The sequence below is a fragment of the Aspergillus fischeri genome, genomic scaffold (genome assembly GCF_000149645.3).
Source record: "Aspergillus fischeri NRRL 181 1099437636249 genomic scaffold, whole genome shotgun sequence".
NCBI lineage: Eukaryota > Fungi > Ascomycota > Eurotiomycetes > Eurotiales > Aspergillaceae > Aspergillus > Aspergillus fischeri.
Genome location: NW_001509770.1, coordinates 3,589,435 through 3,610,570, shown reverse-complemented (window position 1 = coordinate 3,610,570; position 21,136 = coordinate 3,589,435). Strand labels below are relative to the sequence as shown.

Below are 21,136 nucleotides of genomic sequence, written 5' to 3'. Positions count from 1 at the left end.
GGAGAAAGGAGTATGATCCAATCCGATACTACCTAACAGAAGCCCGTCTGATCATTACACTCATATGACAATGCTAAGTGATGTGATACCAGATCAGACCGAGGTTCCACCCTTCACTCTTACACTACAGCTCTTTTTCAAATGTCAACCTCGGACGAAGGACTACAGCGGAAATCCTGCAGCATTACCCGCAGAATCTTTGGGCCCACGGTTTCACAATCATATTAGACCATGATCTTTTGAAACGAAATGATTGGCTACGACGTTCTGATGCACACTGACTGCTACTGTTCAAATCAGACTATCAGGAAGATTGAGCTTCTGTCAGTGCTAGCCCACATCTATCCATTCTGATCAAAGTGAGGAACTTCAGAGAGGGCCGAACACTCTCGATCATCGTGGTCTTTAGTTTCCAATCTCAACGCGTTGTCACCGTGGATGTTGTCCTATTTCGGCGGCCAAGGTAGGTTTTCAGGGACAGTCTCTACGATACGCCAGTCAGTAGCAGTGGACTCCATCAGCTCACCATCAATTGGATAACACGACGGTCGATGAAAAGCTTTACCTGATGGCTAGATGCGGATGCATTACGCAGGCCTCGTTGTGCCATGGTGCTTTAGGTACGGTGTGTTTACTCTGTAAGCATGGCTTCCTAAGCTGGATGCTCAAGTGAGCACGCAGTACGGATTTCAAAGTGGGAAGTCCCTGCTTCCTATATGCTTAGTGATGCTGTATAGGGTATTTTCAGCAGAGCCATCTTCTGTTATTCTCGAGCCCGGGATAAAAATTAGCAGCCTTTGAGATGCCACCATATCAAAAGTCAAGCAACTGGCGAGAGCTCTGTGCCAACGAAGCGAGCAATCTGCTACGCGCCTCTCGCAGTTGCCTGCAAAAGCCAACTGCCTCAAGACACTGGTCGCAAGCGAGCAGTAACCTAGTCATTTTAACCGTACTTGTCGACGAGCAATCTTATCCAACAGGCCTACAGCTTTCTGGACACGCGTGGCGACTAGCAATATCGCTGACAAAGTTTTATCATAACCCCCTTAGGAAGCCTAAGAGTCTCCAGCCTCAGCATAGAAACCAGAGCGCTTGAGATCGGTCTTTCTCGCGCAGTCAAGTTCTCTCTCATGTGCGATGATCCATCCATGGCCATGGGAGAACGGCTCAAAGTAGAGACAGTTCATCGGCAAGCATTCACGCGTGGAAATGGATGAGATTCTATATGCTGGACTAATTGAATATCTCCAACCGGTGTCTAACCGAAGAAAACCGAATGGAAGTCGGTCTGGCTGCCTCAGAACTCAGGTACCAATATGTTACCTGGGCAACCGCTTCCCGTCAATAGTCCAGGCCTCGCGTTTCCATACATTATTTCAGTCCATGAGACTACCTTAAATCTTCACCATTTATCTTTATCTCTATTCCTTATGACCAGCAATTTGTTATCGGAATCTTAAATTATTGAGTGTCTCTTAACGTGTTTGTTAGATTCTCTGATTGTTATCTTTCCCACCAAGTTCGACGCCTTAACCCGCCTCGATTAAGTACGAACTCTCAAAGTGTCAAGCGCACTAGGACTGATAAGCTTCCTGAGATCAGATATTGGTTACATCCTTTAAGGCTATTTGATGGGATAATTTCAGAACAACAACCATCATGTCTGGTCTATTGCAGGAAATTGGAACTCCTTGCCCAGTAAAGTCAAGGAATTCGAGAAACAGTGATACTATCCATACATTTGATAGCTCGTGGGAAGGAACCTTGGAATGTGGCGACGATACTGCCAACCTCGATTTCACCACTGCGATCAAAAACAATGCCTTGATTAGAGTCAAGCCCAAGCGAAGGGTGAAGGCAGGAACATCGTTCGCAATCCACGATGAGAACAAAGAGAGACCTACGCACGCAGTGCCGAAACGAAAAGGAGAGAGCACAATCACAGCCAGAGTTTCTGGCCGCAAATCCTCATTGCTTGCCCAACCAGCCCATCGATTCCGTCCGAAAGTCAGCTTCGCCTCGAGTTCGCCATCCAAACCACAGCTCCAGAAAGCAGAAGTCAAGCACCAGAGACAGAACATAGATGCCGGTGCAGAGACAAACAGGTCATTACTAATGCGAATCAGCGGCGGAGGAGGCGAAGATGAACATAAAGATAAACTCAAACGAGATGTGCGCCGCAATACGGTTTTCATTCCCCCGGACGATACTACGGTCGCCAGCGTGTTTATGAGTATGTTCAGTCCGCTCAAGTCCGACAACCTCAATCACTATGTTCCAGAGGACACAGAGATCAACAGCCTGGAGTCACAAATTGTGCGGAAACGGCAAGCGAAGACAACGATGGCCTCTGGTCGAAAGACTCCGCTGCAACCAAGTCTTGAAGTGGTGCAACGAAGTGCCATGAACATCGATATCGCTGGCAAGAACACTGGAAAGGAGAATATTCCTCCAGGGGCAATGATCTTCAATTCCAATGACAAAAGTCTCTGGAAATCAAATACGGAAGAAAAATTGAACTCAGAATCGCCTAGAGCCCTATCAGACAAAGCCCGTCCTTTTGCAACCCCTCTGGCGAGGCCACTGGCGAAAGTGGCCACCAGCGAAGGGCTAAGAAGATCTGTGCCCGGTGAGAAACGATATAATGCTAGGGCATCTGTAAACGGCATCGGCAGTAGAATGGACGGTATCGTCAGAAGCGGCTCGAGACTTGAAGGCGCCGTTCTGTCCGCTTCCAGGAGAACACCCCTTTCGAATGCGCTCAAACAGTCCAAAACATACAAAAGCAACGCATCGCTAGTCAAGAAAGAGACGGCAATGACTGGTTTTGCACTCATATCCGACGATATTGTCAACCCAGCGATGTATGAGGACCATTGGCTTGCGCATCAGGAAATAGTAATCACGCAGTTAATCAACCGATTATTCGATCGAACGGACGGTCAGGTGAGATATGATGACCCTGCAGCACGCAGACATGAGCTTCTTCAACTGTATCAAAGCGGACCTTTTGTCGAACTTCATAAGAGATTGCAAGCGTCGTTGACGTGTGGCTCTCTCAGTATACCAAAAGATGCTCTAGCACAAACAAGGCGTTTGAGACATGACTTGGGTATGAAGCGGAAGTTCTTGGATATTTGGTTGGAAACGTACGACCTTCGAGCACTGAGAGCAGCTGCCGAGACGGTTACCGGAAGAAGAGTTGAAAATGAGTCCCTTGATGGAGATTCCCATCATTTCTCGGTTGAAACGACTACAGATAAGGAAAAAATCCTCAGACGAAAACTGGAACGATTCTTGGATGTCTTCTTGGTGCAAAACAAAGATATAGATCGTGATTCCCAGGATCTTAGCTACGCGGGCTCAGATATGATTTCCCAAGCATATCGCCGTACAGTCCTTCGGAGTATCATGATGGTTATCCTTTTGGACAAGGCGAGATTGTGTCCAGGAACAATACTTCCAAGTTGCCTTTTTAGGTTCTCGTCATCTTTCAAGTCTTCCACAGCGGTTATGCAAGCACTGGCCCGTCTTCTGCTGCCAGCATCGGGTGACATTCTGAAATCACTCAAACATTTGGACTGTCTCTTGTCATATGAACAGCACCAACTTCAAGAGTACGAGTATCAAATGAGTAATCTTGCGGTTGACCTCAGGGACGGTGTGCGATTGATTAGGATTGTGGAATTGCTCCTTTATCCATCAGTAGGGGCTGTAGGGGAGTCAGTGCCGCCACTGGACAACGATCAATGGCCGCTATCGAGACGTTTAAAATTCCCCTGCTCGAGCCGCACAGTGAAGAAGTTCAATGTACAGATTGCTTTGGATGCTTTGAAGTTGGCACCAGATGCTGCGCCGCTTGTTCGTGACGTGCACGCCGAAGACATAGTTAATGGCCATCGCGAGAAGACGATTGCCTTGCTATGGGGGTTGGTCAGTAGATGGGGTCTTTCGGAGCTCATCGACTGGGATGATGTGAGGAAAGAGATTGACAGACTGAGGCAGAAAGCTACATCACAGCTCGGATACGAACAGGTCAACGATGCAAATTTGGTTAAGGAGAAGAGTCCTAATGACGAAATTGCAGAAGACGACGAAGCTATTGTATTGCTCAAGGAATGGGCAACCATCTTGGCTCATCTGAGTGGGCTCCAGTTGGAAAATCTCAGCACAAGCTTTGCGGATGGAAGGATCTACGAGGCTATAGTGAACGAGTACGAAGAATATATCCTGGGCAATGTCGCATCAAGTCCTGGCCGAAAGCCAACCTCGTTGGCAGCCCGTCTACGAGCACTTGGCTGCAGTTCTCAGTTTGGTGAGTTTATCTCCAGATTGCAGCCCAGGGCAACGGCTAACCGATGATTGTAGCGAACCTCGTCTCTCCTAGCAATTCCCGCAAGGCACATATCTTCGACAGCAGTTTCACGGTTGGAGGGCTCGCCTTCCTCTGCTCTCGATTACTTTCGTCGACCAAGCGAGCTCGAGCTGCTATAGTGCTCCAAAGTGCATGGCGACGCGTCCTCGCACACTGAGAAGCTCACCGAAGAAGTGTGGCGAGGAATCTGGCACTGCAATGCGCAGCGGTCGTGCAGACAAGGGATCGGCTGCTTCGGGCCAAAGCGATCATCCTGCGATGGTGGAGGAGATTGAAAGAGCAAAGGCAGCAACGTAGCAAGATGGGCAGTCGATCAGAGAAGCGTCTCCAGGCAGCGACACGGGCGCCTCGACGTGGCCATGGAAGGACGCGTGTCTAGCGGATGGCAGGGGAGCAGATGCTTCCAAGCCATTTCCGCTATTGGGAGTTTTGGTATCCTTAAGGGTCACAATTTCTTTTTTCCTGCATATGCTTTGGGCGTCTGTCGATCTGGCATTGGCAGATGATTTACTGTACAGCATCTATATTATGGGTAGTCTATGAAACGAGAACACCTGTTGCAGCGACACTTGATACAGCCACGATGATCTAAGACTTGAAACAAGAAAATATGTAGACATCCAATCATCAGCTACTAGGAAACCGGCCCAAGCCTAAATTATGATGCCTACAGAATGTATCCGACTACGCCCCTATTTGAAAATATAATTAGAAACCCAGCCCTGCGATTATCATCATGATAACATACTGACGAGGACGGCCAACCTATATCTAGCAGCCTATACATAGTATTATCCTTTGTGTGCAGCCTTACCTACATGCATGGCTGGGATGGATCATCGCCGCAATGCCCGATGCGCAGCGTATCCGGAACCTATGATGTCATCCCTGTCAAAGCGACTCTCATCTGACAATAACATACCTCACCAACACTACCCAAAGGTAAGTCTTCGATGAATACTCCGTACAGTTTGTTATGTGGGGACTACCTAGTAGATTCCGTGCCTGGTTATCTTCGTTTCGTTGTCTTTGATTGCTGGAAGATTTGGGGGGTATGTCATAGGATGGATGAGGTGTGTTGGGGTTGTTCGGCCGGATGCAGATATATTTACCCAGGTGTTATTGTCTTACCCCCCTAGTTAAGGTAGTTTCCCTGGGGTCTATCCGACATAATAATTGGTAATTTGCGATTGGACATGACGTATGAGTCTATCAATATGGGAATGATGGATGCGAACGGAAATTCGTTAATGAAGGGGATATAGGCTGTATTGTAGCTATCTAGTGCCTGGTGGAAAGGTGCAGGTGCCCTGATATAGCTCCGGCGTTCGGAAATACCCGAGGTTCAGATGCTGGATGGTCCATTGCTTCAAGATGACTACTGACAGAAGAAAATTGATATCTGGCGTTTGTGGGCTTCTGGTACGATCTATGTCGTATTGTGAATTGGAGTAGTCTACTCCGTGCTACGAGTATTTTTTATGGGTTTAGAATATTGCATGAAAATACCTTATTTTCCTGCGAGTATTCATTCAAACAACGTATTCCGTCTGCTACTTATCAGTTGAACCTGCACGGCAATAGCATAATTTTGTCTTTCCGTTGATGTTAGTTCTGCCTGATTACTGCAACTCAATGTAACCAGGACTAGGTAGTGCTCGGGAACTTTGTGTCTCAATTGCCATTATTCGGACCCAATCATGAGATCAATACTTTCTTCCAAATTTGGAAGTATGTATCAGTCCTCTTGATACCAAGCGACAAATATTGTGTTGGCATTTGGCTCGTAGCACTTTGGGGAAATGTTCGATTCAGCCTCGATATATACGTAGTATCACTATCGATGATCGACATGATCTACCGCTAACGCTAGCTGTTGTCGGCTGTCTCAAACCCTCAACACGAGCCTATGTACTGGGTGAGAAAAGGGGCGCAGGATCTCTGCGCCGCCTGCGCCCCCTCCCGACGCTGAGCTGGCAGATAGGGCACAGAAAACCACATATGTAGAATGTGCAGTACTTGGCAGAGCGCTTGGCAAAAGCAGAGTAACTTGAGTATGGAACGGTCGGTCGACGGTAACACTGGAGGAAACAAGAGGGTGGCTTAAGCAGGAAGAAAAAGCAATGTTTGTCTGGTGTCGGCTGTCCCTCCGCGCTCCCGACGACACTGATACCCTAGCCATCCACGAGTCACGAGATCGCGGAGAGGGTAAGTAGGCCAAACATTGTTGTAGATATTTCGAGGATAGTCGATCATCAAACGGATATCAATATTCAATACAGTGTCATCTAGACGGGGCACCGGTATGAGTTATCGTCTTGGCAGAGGTAAAGCAACGTCGCCAAGTGCTGCTGTGGAATGAAAAGGGGAGTAAGGACTTTCAAGGAGGACATCCCTTTAAGCATATCCTGCTGACCTCCAATTTCCCAAAAGGGAAGATGCAGAGGACCAGCATAACTGTGCATTGTGTATTGATCTTGGCGGCTCTTGGCGGAGCTCTTGGCTGCTTCATCAAGTATGCAGTGTGCTCCCTTGAATTTGGAATTCGTCCGGTGGAATGCGTTGTGCAGACGATCAGTAGATCGCGATGATGTGCGAGGTTGATTTGACTTGGCTGTACTCCGTCTGCCAGTTCTGACGGTCTCCGGACTCCGTACACTGTTTGCCGTACAACTTCAGAGATCTATAGTTATCTCACCGAGTCCGCAGAACGGTCGGGACCCTTTGGGTCCAGGGCTATCTGGAATGCTTCCAGGTGCATGACACTTCGGGCTGAGCCTGGCCAAAGCAAGGCAAGTCCCATGTGTAACCTGTTACACTGCAGAGGTCATTGTGAAGGAATGTATTTCCCCGTGGTATGTACTAGAACATACGGTATGGTACGCTTGATACCGTCCAGAGATTCAAGTCATACAGACCGTTTCAAAACGACTGTTCAATGTCAGACCAGGTCGACTTCAACATCAGCAAAATCGTGGGGGTGTCGATGTTGAGACTTGAGAGGCACGACTTGGGATGATAATGAGGGGTCAGAAGGTCCAAAGGACGAGATCAAAGCATTGTTATAACTTTTCACAGGCAACTGTACATAACCCCCGCATATGATCCTAGTAAGATCCCGTCTTGGTACTTCTCGCTTGAGTCAGGTATTACTTGTCGACCGTTGACATTCTGCGATGATTTGACAATTGACGAACACCGAAAACCCCCGACGATGAAGGCTTATGCGTAAGAGGAAGAATACGACCCGAAGCTTTGGATCGAAGCAGCTGTCAAAGAAGAAATGCTGTCTGTGCCCTTCGATCAGTTCATTCAGTTGCAGCTTTGCTTCTGTTGGCGCACAGTTAGTGTTTATCTTACTACATCTGGCAACACTTGCATGCACCAAGAGTGCCTGAGCGAGACGCAGTTGGCAACGCTCAACGTGTTGGAGTGGAGAGCGCAACCCGCGAACTGGCTACTGACAAAAATCCCTCATACAAAATGTGCTCGCGGTTAATAAAGGGCCCCGTCGTTCGGCGTATCAGATGCTGGGCCGACGTCGGCCACTGAGACATACAACGCCAGTTACGATTATTACTCATCCATACGGACTTTGGAGGTGCGGACTAATGCTACATAATCCTCTATGGTCATAATCCTCAAGCAGGCTGAGGATTGAGCTGCTGGTCTGCTACATCATCCTTTGTACAATTCAGTAGCCTCCACTTACCCTGGGTCTCGATGTAGTTTGCCATTTGCCTTCTCGAATCCCAGCAATTCAACTGGGGAATCCGCAATCCGCGATAGGATATCCCGTATGCCACATAGACTCGTTCTTAGGGGCGGGAAACCACGCTTGCGATATCTTTTTCTGGTCCACCGGTGACCGAATGTGGAAGGGACAGGAGCACCCAGTTAGACAGGGAGCATGAAGCAACGCGGGAGCCATTCGCCTTCCATCGGCAAGATCCCATATCGGTCGGCTTTGATGTGCTGACCACGAGTTCCCAGCTGGCCACATGCCACTGTTGTCGAGCGGTATGATTGGATCTCAATCGGAGTTTCAGATGACCGAATTGATTTCATCCCACAGTCGACTGCCGATCTATGTATTCTGACAAGAAGCGTGTAACACTGAGAGCGTCAAAATTGCTTGAGATTCAGCATCAAGCTCCGCCTTGATGCTTGTTTGCATATCTGTCATGCACAATATCTCGTGTATGGCGTCCTCAGCTGTAGAGACAATGATATCAGTGGATGAATCTCACTCAGCATTGACATCCACTGTCGTATTGGAGCTGATGTTGCCCCAGGATACTTTCTCGTAAGGCTGAGCTTAGCTTTGCTCACCGTTCTTCGAAGCATATTATCCGTCCTTTCTCAACACGAGACATCTTACCAGCTGATATCCTGAAATGCATCTCAGTTGCTCGGATCCTGGAATCAGAAACAGTAGAGACGAGGAAAAACCGTCAAATCCTCATCAGATTGGCTGATGACGGTGGATAAAAAACAACAACCACAATAGCAATCTGGCACAGGTGGGGGTTATCCTTGATGTGTAGGAAGCTTGACCAAGACTTTGGCCGATGGGCCTCCGTTGATTCGCAAACATGATCCGTAGCTGGCTGGTGGTCCCCGCTTTTTTGAAGGCAATGAAGGCTGGCGGACTGACCATTTGGCGTTCAAAACTCGCAAGCTCATCATCAATCAGAGGGCTGCTTTTTTTACTTTTTCTGACCGCTTCTCTGGCGTCAATCTTCATGATCCAATCTCAGGCTGAAATCGTCAGCTCTCCAGCCAACATCGTATATGTGGAGATTGGGGGACTATCGAAGGATCCGAAGCCTAAAGAGATGCACGATGATCGGAGAGTTCTCAAAGAGATGGACACTTTTGGGAAGAGATCGTGCTTAGGTGGATATCTCATCGCCACGATACGGTCTTGAACAATGCCGAAAAAGCAACATTTTCTTCGGAATGGACATGGATGCTCTGGTCGGCTTTCGAATTGGGGATGCCTGTTTGAAACGAATGCTGTAATAGCAACGTTGATTATGCCGTACCAGATTACAAATGATAATTATCCAGTGTCGATAACAGAACATACCTTGAAGCATTTATTGATAGATGATTATCTGGTAGTACTACGGAGTTACTAGTGATAATTATTCCACGCAAACCATACAGTATGACCAGTTCAGATCGGTATCTGCAAGTCGTTCCTAGCCCATCTGGTTGTTATTTCTGGCATTTTTGGCCCCTGCTGTGATCTTCGTTGATGTTGTACAGCCAAGATCGAACTATGATTCCAAGTCTGTAGTAGCAGATAGTAACTATTCAGTATTTTCGTCGATTTCTATTCTTGTGACTGTGATCCCAAGCAGGCCGAAATTCCCAATTCCATCATGATCTCAGATGGGAACCTACTTGCAAATTGAAAACCAGGTTCAACATAGGGGTTTCTTGTCATGGGTTAGCTGCATATAGTCAGATTCATAGCCCCGTCCTTGAGTTTGAATAGCGTCATGCGACGGGCAAAGTGTACTGTAATAGCCCGCGTACTTTCGCCAAAGACGTTTCCCGCAAGGGGGCAACCTTCCCAGAACCTTCGGTACATTATGTGAGATTCTTTTGCAGCTGTTCTTTTATTTACCTGCATAATTTGATCTTCTGACAGCACAACGTACTGAGTACAATCATGCTTATCCTTGAATATCTCGTCCTCATAAGCTCTGCAATACTGAGTGTAACATACGTCAGAGGGCCAGGATAAATGCCTTCCGAATTTGGACAGTTGGAATTGTTGCCAGGCAAGGGAAAGGCTCGGCACAAGGCACGATAATGACCCGGGACAACAAAGAATACCAAGCATAGACAACTATTGTGAGTTATTCATGGCAGTATGGACTTCTGATGCTAGTTCTATAGTGTAGCAGAAGTTAAGCACAGCAACAAATGCAGCACTTAAGAAAGCTAAACCACAGACGCAGGTCGTTAGAGGATATCTGAGACGAAGCGCGCAGAGCGCCTTAATTATTATTTGAGCATCATCATTTGCTCCAGAGTACTCCGTAGTACTAGTGACGTCCACTTGAGCCAAAGTAGGTTCAGGATCAGGAACCATACAGAGTGCAGGTAATCTTAATTGCCAACCCGATGATGATAGCGCTGAACCACTCAGTAGTTAGTTGGCTTTAGGTCGTGGTTAAGTAATACCACCTCGTAAGGGGACGGTTTTCGCTGAGACCTACCGTAGAGAGGTATTTACCCCGTAACCTTTAGGACAGCCTCGGGGTGATTTGTATTGCCCTTTGAGCCCTCGCCGCCCCTTTTGTGTGAGCCCCTGGGTCAGTCTGCCGCCCCGTCCTTACACAGGCGGTAATGGAATTACGCCTTGCGGATTACCTAAGGGAGCCCGGAAAGGGCATAGTACTTCTTACTGAGGGCTGGCGACTACCTTGAAAAGCGCACTGCAGAGAACGGTGGGCACGGGCTGATTTTAGCTGGTGTCTGTTGGATGCTGCTTCTTAAACCGAGAGGAGGAGGCTGCATTATCCAGTTTCTGAGTAGTGACAGCAGCTCGTGCTGCTTTGCTAGTCCTAGACTCGTGGGGGTAGAAATAGATAGTGTTTCGAAATTTAAAGTTGAGGTACAGGGGATTTATTTCTGGGATACTTTGTGTTGCACAGCAGAAAAGAAGCAAGATCCTTATCATTGTGACATTTCAGTCTTTGTGTGTTTGAAGATTGCTTTGTGGGTTTCAGTTGTTTTCTGATTCTCTTTACCATCCATATCTCTGTGTGGTCATTTTGAGTATAGTTGAGCAAGGCTTAGTGCCGTATACAAAATCCCTCATACTCAAGGACTCGGCTGCCTCTATGGAGTACCACTTCCACTGTACCAGTCATCATTATTATTCCTCAATCTCGCTAAGACGTCCCACCGGTTGATGAAACCACGTAAGTTTTCACACCCAGCAACTCAACATGAATGAAACCCAGAGACATTCATGGACTTCATCTTACTTGGTTCTTCATTCTTTCGTGTGCACGTACTTGACACTCCATTATTGTCATCAAGTTGCCTCCGTTACTATCTGAAAAGAAGGTTGTAATAATTGCTCGTATTATACCCTCCAAGTACGGAGTACAGATCCGTACATCGGCAATATTACTGTGTGACAATACATTTCACAGTGAGTTAGCCGCAGGAACCGAAGTATGCACTGGGGTTGGTGGGAACAAGAGACACGGTGGGTCATTTCTTGGCGGGGTTGAGTTGGACTGAGCGTCAAGTGGCCGCCTGCAGAAGGAAAGAAGCCCAGGAGAAGATCACCAAAGTGTCACAATTTAATTTTTTTTTTTTGTGATTTTCTTTTTTTCCCTTTCCTTTCTTGATAGTGGCAACCCACTACTACCACTCACTCCAATGACCAAATCAGCTTCCTAAACCTGGTGCCGCTCTCCCGCCCCGTCATAGAAAAAAACGATCGCCCCAGCAAATTCTCGTTCTCTTCCCTCGTAGGCTGGTAGAGTATTGCTGCGACCCTAATTAATTATTTAATTATTTGAATTTTTATTACCCTTTTTCTTTTCTTTTTCTTTTTTTTTGGGCCCTTTTTCTGTGTTGGACTTTTCCACTAAGTATTACTTGCATCTTTCAATCCTCCTTAACATTCCTTCTTCCTCTCCATTTCCATCTACCTAGCACTGCCAACACATTGCGTTTCTGATTTCCTCGGACGCGTCTCCTTCTGGCGCTCTCTTGAGCTGCCACTCTATTGAAGGGAGGGCTTGTACGACTGTACTTCTTGGCTACATACCTGACTCTCTTGGTCTTATCCTATTGTACCTTTTCTTACTTCCGCCCCCCTCACATCATGCGTTGTATATCATGACAATCATCGTCCTGCTGAGGACAACCTAATCTCCCGCCCTCTGGGTCGATCGGTGCTATCATTGATCGATATTGAGAGAGCGTCTTCTCTATTATCTATCTGATTGACAAGTTTAATTAATTCTTCACTGAACTCGTCATTACCTCTCCGACCTTCGTATTCTACTACCTACCGCCGCCACATATCCTCTCGAGTCACCGATATCGAACATACGAGCATATCATTAACTACCTCTTCGACCTCAATCCCGTTCTCAACTAAGCAACCTACTCGAAGCGATGGCATACTTGCGCGGTGGTGATCGACCCTTTTCAATACACAAGATTTTGAAGATGCTACTCTCGCCCCATCAGTCCAACAAGCCTGTTCAGCAAGATTCAGATATGCTTGAGGACGTCGATGAGCCTCCTGATCACCATTTCTTGAATACCTCTCCAATGAACGTCGACGACGGTGTCGTCTACGTCAAGTCCCCTACCACCATGAGTCGCGGCAAGGAATCACTTCTCACACGTGCCCTCAAGCACAGTCCCGAACTGGCTCCTGCCGACCACCATGACCATCCATTCTACCGCTCGTACCACTCGGGCACCGTCAGCGGAATTTCGACCGCGGAGCTGACCAGCGACGGTGGACTGACGAGCCCATCGTTGTCCAACACTCCAAGCCCCCCGCTATCTCCTCAACTCAACGGTAGATCTGGGTTGGATGCGGCGGAATCCACTGTGGAAGCCAATCTTGGACGTAAGAGATGCATCAGCTTTGCGTGCGGGCGTAAGGCTGAGGGAACGAAACCCCAACAACCTACAGCACCGGAATCGACTGCCAATTCGACTCCAGCGGAGCCTCCCAAGCGGAAGACGGTGCTTACTTTTGTTTGCCCGGCAAGGGATTCATGCTCGACAAGAGAACGGCCTCCTGTTCGCACAGCTGCTCTCAGATCGCGGCCTCGTGGATCCCCTGCCCCTGTCGCCCGCAAGGCGTCTCCGGATAAAGATGTGTCTTGCTCGGTTAAGGCACAGCAAGATGAGAAGCCGTCGGCATCAAGCAGTCAAAGAGGTGTGCCTGTGAAGGGTCTCGGCAAGTTTGAAGAGTCTGAGGCGACCCGGTTCCACGAATTTGCTAGCTCTGTCAGCGAGGATGATGAGTGGGTCACCAAGGTTGGTGAATTCACTGAGAAGATTACTATGAGCGATTGCATGAGAAAAGAAATCGCCATCAGAAAGCTCGGAGAAGAAGCGGAGGAAGAGGCGCTTGAGGAGGAAGACGAAGAGGAGGACGAGGACGATGCGGACTCGACTATCCATGACTTCTCCTCGGATGATGGCAATGAATCCGACAATGAGGCTGGCTTCGCCGATTCAGACGATGAGAGTGATGACGGTTCTGAGTATGAATTCTGGGCTCCCACTGCGACCACTACTGCCACCAGCCCTCAGACATTGGAGTCGGCTCGCCAGGCACTGGAACGTCGCGGCTCGAACACATCGCTGGATTCTATGACTGACGATCCCCGCAAGAAATGGCCCCCAGCACTCGCGTGGAAGGCGAATGGTCGATCCCCTTTCAAACCTCCCCCGGTCAAGATGCGCCCTGGAACTCCCAACCTACCCGACAGCACAGATTTTGTTTGTGGCACATTGGACGAGGATCGTCCATTGGAAGTTGCATATAAGTCCTGCATCGAGCAACGTCGCCTCTCCAAACAAGTCATCATTCCTCAGGATATTGATCCCAGCTTCCCTACGTCGGACATTGATGATCAAGATGACCTGGAAGAGGATGAGATGGAGCTGTCGTTTAGGGCTGATGAAGCGACTCGGGGAAGAACTGGTGGGGATTCCGTGCGTCAACACTCGCCTCGCTTGTCACCCAAGCGGATGATGTCCCCTCCCCCGCGCCGTGTTGGTCGCATGTCTCCGAGACGTCTTCGGTCCCCTCCACCGCCGGTCAAGATGGGACCTACACAAAGTGGCGATGGTGCCTCGGATGATCAGCTTCCCTCTCGTCGCCCCCAAGGTGTCAACATCAGTGAATTGGTTCAACGCCCCCTTATGACTCGCACCAAGTCCCTGCCTCGAACTCCCAACCCTTTCTTCACGTCCCTCGACAAAGCTCATCGGTGGTCATCCATCGCCGACTTGAAAGAATCGCCAGAGCGTGAATCATCCTGCACTCGCGAGGTGCACACTAGAGGCCCGATCGACATCGTCGAGGGTCTAGAGAAGAAGCGTCAGAAGCGAAGGGAGAAGTTCTGGCGTCAACATTGCCGCAAAGCTGCCAAAGAGCAGATGGAGCGGCGACCAATCCCTGGAAAGGGAGCTGAACGGATGAAGGAGCTTGGCCTCGAAGTTGCTGAGAGGTTCAGAGCTTACGGTGTCGGCCAAGACGCCCAGCTCGTCCTATCTGTTTAGACCTTTCCTCCATCAGAAAAGGACGTTTGTCTTCCTTGTACATACTTGAACATTCTTTGTCACTTCTCTGCCCCGGGGTGATTCCCTTCACTCTTTTCTACAGATTGAATCCCCTCGGTCGTCGTGTACTCTTTGCACAGCATCATCGTTGCTTGGGAGGACATCCGTCATGCATTTACAGGGAGATCACTTTTTTCTATTCGTGTTTGCTTCACCTATACATATTTACCCTTTCCTTATCGGTTTAAACTATATTTTTTACATTCCCTCACTGTTGTGGCCGGGGCCCTGTTTGAATTAGTTCTGCATGCTCGCGGTTCATATGGAGGATACCCACTGCTTTTGTTGCTGCATTTGTAGGCAGGCCACAACATGACAAGAAGACCAAACCAGTCCTTGCTGATGCGAAAGATCAATGAAATCAAATAATTCAAATTAAAATGATTCCTTATTTGAATAGTAAAGTAATCTATTCTGTCATAGTTGTGCAAGAGGTCATGTGGTTGCAGGTTTAAAGTTGATCTTCCCGGCGGTTGCAGTTGGCTTTAGCGCTCGGCTAAGCGTCCAAAGCTAGCGAATCGGCCAGAAGTCAACGTCAACTCATCGGGCCACCACAACCTGTCTTCTTCTGCACTTATCTCTGGCCCAGCCGCTCGCCACTGTTCTTCTGGCTTTCATCTTCTCCCTATGATCGTCAGCTATATTTAAATTCTTTCATATCTGACATCTGGACAGTTTTACGCCATGTGGATCATTAACTGGTGTAAGTAGTTCCTTGTTCCTTGGTTTGCCCTGCAACTCCGGGTCCTCGACACCTCGAAGTTCCGTCCTTGCATTCGCTTTTGCTATCATAAAGAGCCATCTAGAGGACTTAACTGGCATCTTACTTGCATTACTGGTCTGACACCCGCCGGTTTCTGTCGCTAATGAGTTTTCTCTTTCGGTAGTCTACGATGTCCTGGCTTCCCTAGGTCTCCTCAACAAGCATGCCAAGCTCCTGTTCCTTGGCCTGGACAATGCCGGCAAAACCACCCTTTTGCACATGTTGAAGGTGAGTATCCTCGAAGAACCTGGAAGCGTTGGATAGGGAGTTGCGTATATGCTGACTTTGCTTGCGCTTGATTGATAGAATGACCGTGTCGCGACGCTCCAGCCTACGGCGCACCCGAGTACGTCTTCTTATAACAAGTCATGACTGGCGACGGAAGATCCCGAGCAGGGAGCTGATACTGATGATTCCAGCATCGGAGGAACTTGCCATCGGCAATAACCGGTTCACAACGTTCGATCTGGGCGGTCACCAGCAGGGTGAGTAGAACTTGGCGGTCACGGCGCAGCCCGAACTGGGAGGTGGGAGCTAGTAAGCTGACAATATGGATGTACAGCGCGCCGCCTGTGGAAAGACTACTTCCCCGAAGTCAGCGGGATTGTCTTCCTCGTCGACGCCAAGGACCACGAGCGCTTCCCCGAGTCCAAGGCCGAGCTCGACGCCCTCCTCGCCATGGAGGAGCTGGCCAAGGTGCCCTTCCTCATCCTCGGAAACAAGATCGATCACCCCGATGCTGTTAGCGAGGACGAGCTGAGACATCAGCTTGGTCTGTACCAGACCACGGGTAAGGGCAAGGTGCCGCTGGAGGGGATCCGGCCCATCGAGGTGTTTATGTGCAGTGTTGTTATGAGACAGGGTGAGTTTTCTTTTTGACTTTTTGTGTCATGTTTTTTTACGGCTTTTGCGTTGCTCTTGGGAGTACGATGCTAATGTGGATGATGCCTACTAGGATACGGCGAAGGTATCAGGTGGCTGTCCCAATACGTCTAAACGATCAATCACAATCAACTCCATCCGTTCCCTCTGATTTCTACCCATCACTACTTTGCTACCGGCCTATCGATAATGATGATGATGAAGATGGAACCATGCCCCATCCGTCCCTATCAGTCTATAGTCCTCAGTTCCCCCTCTGTCAAATGCAGATTCTAGCGATTAGTTCAAGTCACAAGTTGTTCTTCTAAGATTCTTTCTTAGTTCAACCTACGTATTACACTGGCTGATAATCAACCGAAGAGAGATATACTGGGTGTAACTCAGGAAAAGGAAACATCATTGTATGAATGACAAAAGTACCCCATTGATTCCGACCTAACCTACAACCCCAAATGCATTCGAGCGTCATGCACCAGGTAAACGAGATGAAAAAATGCTTATCCCGCCACGGCCAACTTTGTCCACCACTTTCGTCAAGTACCTTATCATGTCACAGGCATCTAGCAGTCACTGTAGCGTATCCTTCAATTCGCGTTGATCGTTATCAGGCGTCGCAACATGCAGACGCAAAGGAGCTAGACTTTGTAAAAAAGAGCCGTGGCACAGTTCGGAAGACACGGACATGTCGTTGCTTATTCGGTTTGGCATTACACTCACAGGAAGATTGCTCAGAATGAGAAAAAAAAGCAAACGGAAGACACCACAATGCAGCCCGTCGCTTCGCCTCCACCTGTCAAGATAGTCCGGAACAACGAAGAGGGTAACACAGAGAAAGAGGAAAGAAGAGATGAAGATAAACAGGAAAATGGATGAAATAAAAGAAAAGAAAAAAGACAATAAGAAACAAAACCCCTACAAGGAGCAGAAAGTACCTTCCATATAGAGATAAGGGAAAAAGTTCACCGTAGAAGTAAACTGTAAGACCGGAGTCGCTGGAGTAGCGATGGAGGGAGATATTGTGACGGTCCTGCATGTTGAGAGGTCTCTGGATGGCCTGGTGTATCCGCATTCGATCGTCTGAGGTTATGTCTTCAGGGGTCGCTGTGGTAATTCGCTATGTCGTGGGTTGACGAATGTGGGATTGTAACGTTTTATCTCCGCCCGAACCTGCTGCACATGGAAAAGCTCGTATGATTTCTTACTTCTTCTTTGGTTTGCGCGGAGGAGTGGGCGCGCCTGAGCTCATGCCCCCGTAAACGTACTTTTGTTTCTTCTCTGCTGGTTTCAGAATCTAGAAAAAAGTCACATTAGTAACCACAAGTTGGGCCCAAAGCTTAGGGCTCACAACATACCTGGAATGAACAAAGAAGGCTTTCATCGACACTCATCATTGCACCGGCGTTGTCGAACTCTCCACAGTAGTTGGGAGCACTGAATAGCGTTACAAGCTGTCTCTTCGAGAAAAATTCGTAACCGTCCTCGACGACTTGGTGTGCACGGCATATCAGATCCATATCATGCTTCTGGAGGAAACGAGATACAACATCGGGACCGAATGTGAACGATACACCTCGGTCATTCTCGCTCCAGCCGGTGATATCTTTGTCGGGATCGGACCAGAGAAGATCGCAGAGAAGACCGCAGTCAGGGATCTATCCCAGTTAGCAAAGCAAACCTTGAGCTGCGAGAGCCCGGCGGGACCCTTTTCGACTGTTTCAACAGTACAGACAAAAGGAAATCCACAGAGGCCCGTAACGAGAAAAAGGACCCAATCCGTGATATGAAGCTATGAGTGGGAGAGAAACTCACATCGGTAGGACGCATGACGCGACGGATCTGTTCCATAGAGTTCAGATCGGGACTGAGACCGCCATGCATGGTGAAGATCTTCTCGTCGATAATTGCCGCGATGGGCAAGCAGTTGAAGCAATCAGTGAATGTCTTCCAGAGCTTAATGTTGTACCGCCGCTTGCACTCGTCATAGAAGCCATAGATACGGTTGATAGAGGCACATTCGTGGTTACCACGGAGAACGAAGAAGTTTTCGGGATATTTGATCTTGTACGCAAGGAGGAGGCAGATGGTCTCGAGCGACTGCTTGCCACGGTCGACGTAGTCTCCGAGGAAGAGGTAGTTGGCCTCAGGCGGGAAGCCACCGTATTCGAAAAGACGCAAGAGATCGTAATATTGGCCGTGAATATCACCGCAGATCTGATGAAGGCAAAATCATCAGTTTCGATCCGATGTGTAGGCTAGCATAGTCGCCAAGCCGCGGCAATAGCCCGAGGAACAGGCATCATCTTACCTTGATTGGCGCTTCCAGTTCCAACAGTATCGGTTGAGAGATGAAAATCTCCCTAGCCTTGGTGCAAAGATACCGAATCTCCGCTTCCAACAGTTGCACCTGCTTTCCAGGCCGGCTGCCCCTCACCTCCAGCAGTCTATCAATGATGTTGTCCAGGTCCACTTCTTGATCAGCCATGACGTGCTGATTCTCGAGACGAAAACGAAGAAAAAAAAGTAATTAATACAAAGGCGTTGAACAACGAAAGGGAGAAAAGAAGGACGAAGGGGAGATGGTAGTTCCCGGAGCGCTCGGTACACCAATTTAGGCGGCGTCTATTAACTGTGATAGCGGAAAAGAGGTTAGAGCTGCTCGAATATCATGTATAGTCCGACCAAACGCGTAATTCAATGCGCCCGGTAAATTTTTTTTTCCCACCTCCCACTCTTGATATCGGGAAGAACGACGGGAAGTGAAAGGAGTAGAAGGCTTACCGAGATAGAATCTAGATGAAAATACAGACTCAAAGAGTTTGTAGCAGGCCAAATGGCCTTGGGAGTGGTGAGGAGGTGGAGGATCTGGCAGTTATGCCAGATGGTGAGGATTGTAGCAGCCCGCTCTGAGAATTATCCTTGACTGATGACGCGCGATGCAAAACGACGTGATGCGGCTCCCGCAGATTCTGGAAGAGAATAAGCGTCGAAAAAAGAGCCCGGTGTTGTTGGATGGGGTTGCTTTTGACCGGGTGGGAAAAAAACGGGAAGCGTGTAACGGGAAAACAAGCGACGGAGCGGATTGGCTTGAGAGTGGGATGGGACTAGCAGAACAGATAAACGACGGGGATTCGACAAGGACGTTCTTTTTCTCCGTTCAATCTGCTGCTGTTGGTGAAGATGATAGTATTATTCTCAGAGGATGAGAGCTTCGAAGAAATCGATGATCTTGGGTTGTGGTGGCGTGAGGGGGTGGAATGGGAGGGGAGGAAAGATTGTTGGTCGGCAATCAAGGGATCTCAGGTCTTCCTCTCTCTCTCTCTTGCTCTCTAGACTATCTCCTGTTCAAAGCGGTCGAGGCGGAAGAAATTTTTTTCCCCCTTTTGGGTAGCGTGTTATTTCGAAAAGTCTTAGCTTTTTTTTTCTTTTCTCTCGCTGATCTCAAGGTGGTCGACCAGAGAAACTAAGAGAAGGTCAGAATGAGTCGTGATGCAGGCCAGAACACAGATAGCATGGGCAAGGGAAGAGAAAAGGGAGAGAGGAGAGTTTAGATTTGGTGTTGCGGGTTAGGATTGGCGCGCGCATAAGGCGGCGTACCGTCTGTCCTCTGTGTAAGGTGTACGTACTAGGTACCTAGGAGGAAGAAGGTCGGGTATCTATTATTCACCTCCATGATACTGCTGCACTCTTAAAAGACTACTTGAGATATCTTCCTGTTATTCATGGCTTTATTTCCATCTTTGACTTAGGTGAATATGCTTGACAACAACAGCAACAACTGAATCAATCTATCTGTTCTTAATGACCAGCTTTTATCTCAGCTGCACATCCAGCTCCCAAAATAGCGCTCAGGCATAGTGTGGTCCAAGTACGACAACAAACTTCACTATAAACTCCCTCCCCTGCAAGGAGTTTCTGTTATGACTTATGGCTGTCTGTGACCGGGTGAAGCTTTAAGCATTTGGTTAATTCTCCTCTCATTCCCCTATCTAACCCTCCCAGTTCTCTTCTCTTTCCAGCAGCCGAGCTACCACAATGTCTACACCCAAGCATCTACTGGGAAGCCCCACCCCCGGTCTAGACAGATATCAGCGACTCCGAGTCTATCCAGATTCCAGAGTCCAGAGCGTGGCACCGATTTCCGTTCACAATCTTCCGAAAACGCGGGGGAGAATGTATCTACGTTACGTCTGCAGTAACAGCCTCGAGAGCGGCCTAGGTGAATCGCATCTGATAAAACTAGTATCGTCCGTTGCAGAAATATGACTCATCATAGTTAAATTCATGTCTCATGCATTAGGCCCGAATCTCATCACTTGATCTTTGACAGAAAAAATAACCGAAAGAAAAAAACAAGATGGCAGGCAAGTATACATCGTGCAATGATAGACAACGACATCTCGATGAATGTAGGTGGTAATCCTCACACAACGCATCATTAGGAGAACCGGAAAAACCACACTTCAGTAAGAGGGGGGAAAGCATGAAGCCGGAGAAATATAACCATAAAAACTCTGAAGCAAAATCCAGTAACGCCTTGACACCAGCTCCCAGCTGCGCGTCATCAGAAAATACAATACAAGCGGTCTAAACAGGAAAGTGACTTTCTTTCATGATGCCTCCCAAATGTCGGTCCATATTGAGTGTCGATTGCGGATAGAGAATAAGGCTGTAAGGTGAGAGAATCAGGGAGGCTGACAAGAAGAGGCGGGAGAGGGAGCAAAAAGTGTTCAAACATCCAGCCCGCAATTTCGAAGTTTCGC

At 48.3% G+C, this 21,136-nt stretch overlaps 4 protein-coding genes across 4 annotated transcripts; 3 read left to right on the top strand and 1 right to left on the bottom strand.

Moving 5' to 3' along the window:
• Window positions 1-1,659: 1,659 nt before the first annotated feature.
• On the top strand, window positions 1,660-4,362 carry sha1 (putative calmodulin-binding protein Sha1; the record flags this gene model as incomplete). Its single annotated transcript, XM_001265172.1, has 1 exon — window positions 1,660-4,362. The coding sequence occupies one exon, from the start codon at window positions 1,660-1,662 to the stop codon at window positions 4,360-4,362; it is 2,703 nt and encodes a 900-aa protein (XP_001265173.1).
• An 8,173-nt stretch (window positions 4,363-12,535) lies between these two features.
• NFIA_019800 (DUF2457 domain-containing protein) lies at window positions 12,536-14,671 on the top strand (the record flags this gene model as incomplete). The annotated part of the gene is made up of 1 exon (XM_001265171.1): window positions 12,536-14,671. One exon carries the CDS (start codon window positions 12,536-12,538, stop codon window positions 14,669-14,671), a length of 2,136 nt encoding a protein of 711 aa, XP_001265172.1.
• Window positions 14,672-15,415: 744 nt separating this feature from the next.
• Window positions 15,416-16,490, top strand: sar1 (Arf family GTPase SAR1; the record flags this gene model as incomplete). Its single annotated transcript, XM_001265170.1, has 6 exons — window positions 15,416-15,434; window positions 15,619-15,722; window positions 15,801-15,840; window positions 15,914-15,979; window positions 16,057-16,356; window positions 16,450-16,490. The coding sequence occupies 6 exons, from the start codon at window positions 15,416-15,418 to the stop codon at window positions 16,488-16,490; spliced, it is 570 nt and encodes a 189-aa protein (XP_001265171.1).
• Window positions 16,491-17,574: 1,084 nt separating this feature from the next.
• Window positions 17,575-18,858, bottom strand: glcA (type 1 serine/threonine-protein phosphatase catalytic subunit GLC7; the record flags this gene model as incomplete). Its single annotated transcript, XM_001265169.1, has 4 exons — window positions 17,575-17,667; window positions 17,729-18,028; window positions 18,186-18,587; window positions 18,682-18,858. 4 exons carry the CDS (start codon window positions 18,856-18,858, stop codon window positions 17,575-17,577), a joined length of 972 nt encoding a protein of 323 aa, XP_001265170.1.
• Window positions 18,859-21,136: the final 2,278 nt, after the last annotated feature.